The sequence below is a fragment of the Nicotiana sylvestris genome, chromosome 10 (genome assembly GCF_000393655.2).
Source record: "Nicotiana sylvestris chromosome 10, ASM39365v2, whole genome shotgun sequence".
NCBI classification, from domain to species: domain Eukaryota; kingdom Viridiplantae; phylum Streptophyta; class Magnoliopsida; order Solanales; family Solanaceae; genus Nicotiana; species Nicotiana sylvestris.
Genome location: NC_091066.1, coordinates 25,033,799 through 25,039,009, shown reverse-complemented (window position 1 = coordinate 25,039,009; position 5,211 = coordinate 25,033,799). Strand labels below are relative to the sequence as shown.

The window sequence follows — 5,211 nt, the reverse complement described above, 5'->3', positions numbered from 1 at the left end:
GTGCCTCAAGCCAGTGGCTGAATTGAAGCACACAGGATGTGGGACACATTGAGTTTTTTTTGTATTTTATGTAAATAATAACAATAATTTTTTATGTTTACATTATATGCGCATTATGTTTTATTTCTCCGTTTCTTATTTATTTTAATACTACAACACAAACACAAATATAGCAACTTAACATAGTTTAAATTCAGTACAACTAATGAAAATACATGACACGGGAAACATAAAGATAAAGACTACACTCAGCACATACATGTTATTTTCTAGTCACGACCGCCTATTATTTTCTGCTCCAACCATTTAAATTTCTCTTCCAGCTTATTTTTTTCTTCTTCTTCCGCCTCTTTTAGTTTCTTATTTAACTCCGTAATTTCTCGTTTATACATAATCTCATCATCCCACTATTTTTTGGTCAAATCATGATAATACTGCAAAGAATCTTTGTAGCATTCCTGCTTACAGGGTTCATCAAGCCATATCTCAAAATTGCAAAAATTTCCGTTGTTGCCCCAAATCTGTTCACACACATCTAGTATCTGCGCCCAACTTGACCATCATCCCAACAGTCCGCCAACCTTTGCCACATTGGTACATAAGTGCGTTCAGCCATTTGTTAAAGCGAAAAAAACCTTGCTTTTATGGAAAGTTTTGCTATTTGTTATGGTTAAGCACAGAAAATAACTAGAATGCGCCCGTTATTTATAGGCAAGGAAACACACATAACGTAGTATTTAATCGCGCTATGCTCACACATAATGTAGTATTTAAGCGCGCTATGCTTCGCGGGTTAAAGATTCTTTCGGATACAAAATAACATTTTCGCGGGTGAGCAGCTTTTCATATCGACAAGACAACATACAAAACATAGTATTTGACCGTGCTATATATGCTCATACATAATGTAGTATTTAACCGCACTATGCTTCGCGTGTTAAAGATTCTTTCGGATACAAAATAGCTTTTGCGCAGGCGACCAACTTTTCAGATCGACAAGACAACACACACAACGTAGTATTACCGTGCTATATATATTCACATATTTATCAAGCATCTTCCTCCTCTGATAGTGTAGTATTCTAATAATTTTAGAGTGAAATTCGAAAGTGAACATAAAAAATTTCCGTTTCTTAATCCAATACTATTGTTGATTACATGAACGGGAGGGAGCAATTTATTAATTTACTCAACTAAAAAATGTTAAATATCAATAAGATTTAACAACAGCGGAAATATAATTTTATTTGATACATCTTGCAACATAAATAAGTACAAACACTTATTACAATCACATTACGAAAATAAAACACTATATGTATCCTTGATAGTTGGGAACATTAGATGAACTTCCACCGGGAGCTGGATTACCACCGCCATCCAAACCAGCTGAAGGACATTTATGACAATCGTGTCCTGTTTGCGAGCGTATGCCACATTTACACGCATAAATGGTATCACCAAGATCCATTTAGTTCTATATACGCGTTCTTTTTTGCTCTTATAGTTTACGCAAATAGTCCTTGTTACACACCATTTTAAATAGTTCTGGCGGCCAATAATGCTCAGCACTCACTGGATGCAACTACCCACTATATATGTTTAAGTATGCAGCAATATTGTATTGCCTATCAACATAGTTGGTTGGCCCTAAACCTGTATGTTGAAAACATTTGATGGCATGTGAGCACGGCATGTGGTAGCGGGACCATTTCCTACAAGAACACAACCTGCTGGCTTCATTTATGGTGTGTACATTATTCCCCCGATGTTGATGGATAGTGGTGCGAACTTCAAAAATATTTCGGTCATGATCATACTGTAAAAATGAATGTCAATGTGCTCGCCTCCTATACTTCTCAATTCTTTTCATTGGTATTGGCATAAGTTCAATACTCCTCTCCATCAATTCTGATACACCTCTATGCCTTTCAACAAACCTCTCCGCCATCTGTTTGAATGACATTCGCACTATGGCAATGACAGGCAATCCACGTGCAGACTTCAATAACCCGTTGAAAGACTCTTAACACATTTGTAGTCAGGGTTCCCCATCGTCTACCACCATCCGCATGCAATGTCCACTTGTGAAGCTCATGTCGTATCAACCAATGATAGGCTCTTTCATCTAACTACCGAATCGATTCCATGCGCCTTCTGAATTTGCATTCCTGGTGATAAGTTGCAACCATCCACATTAAATCATGCAAGTCCTTGTTGGGATATTTCTTCTGGAAATTGGCCTTCAGGTGCCTCACATAGTAACGGTGGTGTGCATAGGGCTCCTGCCATTCAGGCAAATGCTCTACAGAACTTAATATACCCCCATGCCGATCAGATATTAGACAAATACCTGAAAGTTGTTTAACAACGTGCTGCTTCAAGTGGTTCAAAAATAGCATCCATGTCTTTTGGCTTTCATTGGCATAGATGGAAAAATCTAGGGGAAATATTTGTCCATTGGCATCTACTACAACGGCGATCAATAGCTTAATATCATACTTTCCATAGACATGAGTACCGTATATGGAAATTACCGGACGACAATGCACAAAATCATCAATTGCTGGTTTAAATGCCCAGAACACGTATCTGAATATATATTCCGGTACTCCTGCACTCCGCTCAAGCTTCCATTCAACAATGGTCTCGGGTTAAAGTGTTGCAATGCAGCCATGTACCTGGGTAGAGATGCAAATGAATTATCCCAATCACCATACACAATTTCAAATGCACGTTTACGCCCGAGATATGCCTTTCTTTTGGTAATAGTACACTCATATTGCTGGTGGACGGAAGTAACATACTCTTTGATCTTGTACCTTATAGATGCTTTAATGTGTGGAATCAGGACAAGAGAAATCAAGTCAACATCCAAGTCGAAGTGATTCCCATTAAATGTGTCCATTTCAAAAATGTGGGTGCCAATATATTTACCCACTTTCCACAACCCTGATTTCTTCTTGCTCGCACGCAGCATCCAATGACAATCCGTAAACCATCTATGGCAAACAACCTTGTATACATCCAGATTTGACTCCCATACCATTATCTCACGACACTCTTTTACGCTGTACATTTTTGTCGCCATTCTTAGGCATGCTTTATCAGGAAAAAGCATGCCCTTTACCAGCACCGTTGGTCTAGGCTCATCCTACATTGCTGTCCGAATTTTATCAAAATCCCGTGTGAGGGCATCCACCTCTGGAATATTTGGAAAATGATCAAGGTAGGGAATATGCCTTAAATGAAACTGCATGTGGGACTCGTACACTCTTGGTCTAACGGGAGGTGGAGCATGCTCCCTCGTCAAATCAGGTTCGGCATTCTCTTTCTCCTCATCATTACCCTCGTTGGGGAAGGGTGTGTCATCTCCAGACTCATCGATATTTTTGTCATAATCACTATTATTTTCCTGACTCTGCGCATCTGCCAAATCCCGAGTAAATACATCGTCTACGGGCAACTGAGTGAGGACAGGACCATCAAGTTGCTCGTTTTCACTGCACAAATAACAAAATAATAAGCTACTCAAATTGATAAATACTTTACATATAGCTATATCACTTCACTTACAAGCTGTAATGTGTTGACATTCCATAATGGACATTATCCTTTTGGTGATGACTCCCGGATAGACCACCGTGATCCAACACACCAAAAATACGCATATTCCAACTGAGCGTTGGTTCATAACTTGTAAAATTTATAACTGGACGGTATCCCCTATGAAATATATGAGTGTTAATACAAATTCAATACAACAAAAATAAACATCGTAACACAAAGGAAAATTAAAATTTACCAGTCGTCTTGTGGATTATGAAAAGTAGGAGAGAAATTATTTTCTCGCTCCTCATTCGCCCGTGGAGATAAGTTTAGATTTGGCCAAACACTTTTAGCCGGAACCTATTCGGCTAAAACTATTCCAGAATAACTACCTGATGATCGAGGGTTATCCCTGCTTTGCGCAACCTCATTATTGCGAACGTCTTCAACCTTCACGTATATTTCCAACATTTTTATCAAAATAAGTTCCTGGTATTCATATGGAGTCCCCAAAAAATCTCTCAAAGTTTCATCATCCTCGATGTTAAACTCAGCTTAACAAGCAACCCCTTGCGGAGTCACAGAATACGAATATCTTCCGGTTATTTTAAGATCACTGAACGTTTGCTCAACCTCATTTTATTATATAACAACGATACCGGTCTATCGTACTCCATTGTAAGTGGCAACTTCACATGACTCTGTGGAAATAAAGTATAGCTCACTGAGTTATTCGCTACCACAACCTCCCCCCAATATAATGAAACCCTTACTTTTCGCTCTTCAAACATTATGAAAAAAGCTTGAGAATTTAACAAGAAGAAAAATTTATCAGGAGTTGAGAATATTTCTGAATGAATTTTTGCAAAACCCTTAACGCCTTTAAATAAGGCAATGCCCAATCCGTGGGTCAAATTTTTGGAAGTAAAACGCTTTTTAAAAGGGCGTTTTACCCATTTGAATTATTATTATGTCAGTTAAGTGCAGAAGAGTTATTGGTGGGCCCACAAAAAAGGTAAAACATACTAAAAAGGTGTTTTTACTAAAACGACTTTTTAAAAGGCATTTTACCTTAACGTTCCAAACGGACATTAAGGTAAAATGCGGTTCAAAAGTAAGTTTTATTTACTTTGGTCACTAAGTTTTTTTTAACCTATTTCGGTATTTTGAGTTAAAAAGAACCACAATTGGGTTCCGGACTCTTATTCTGTGAGGCTTACGTCTCAAGCGTCCGACTGTGCGCCCTAAACACGCTTAACACCTAACACTCGGGGCTCGCCCAACAGTTATTACTCAAATCATGAGTCTAATATCCTAATTTGCATTATTGACCCTCAAAAATCTTTAACAAATGAATGATTTAAAGTTTTATTCATCTAGAAGAATATGAAGAATGAGAGCAACTTAAATAACGAGTCATAATATTATAAATTTACTAATTGAGAACAACGTGAGGGTGAATATCTAAAATAGATAGCCAAAATTTATATCTTCACTTGCTATTGGAGGAAATGGGGCTTCATGGCCATTTACAATGCTAAAATTGCCTTTTTTAGATCTCTTGTGTGTAAAAGATATATCGGTCTAATGCATAAAAGTTTGATAATAGCAAAAGGAGTAATATTCTAAATTACAATAGTGGTGAGGTTTATTAATTATTTA

General features: G+C 37.6%; 1 protein-coding gene across 1 annotated transcript; it reads right to left on the bottom strand.

Moving 5' to 3' along the window:
- Positions 1–2,132: 2,132 nt before the first annotated feature.
- On the bottom strand, positions 2,133–3,091 carry LOC104212830 (uncharacterized). The gene is made up of 2 exons (XM_070158687.1): positions 2,682–3,091; positions 2,133–2,592 (listed from the first exon to the last, which is right to left on the bottom strand). Exons 1-2 carry the CDS (start codon positions 3,089–3,091, stop codon positions 2,133–2,135), a joined length of 870 nt encoding a protein of 289 aa, XP_070014788.1.
- Positions 3,092–5,211: the final 2,120 nt, after the last annotated feature.

Coding starts and splice junctions, on each gene's coding strand:
- LOC104212830 (XM_070158687.1), bottom strand. CDS start 3,091: ATGGCGACAAAAATGTACAGCGTAAAAGAGTGTCGTGAGATAATGGTA. Junction 2,593..2,681: donor TCATTTGCATCTCTACCCAG/GTACATGGCTGC, acceptor ATATATATTCAG/ATACGTGTTCTGGGCATTTA.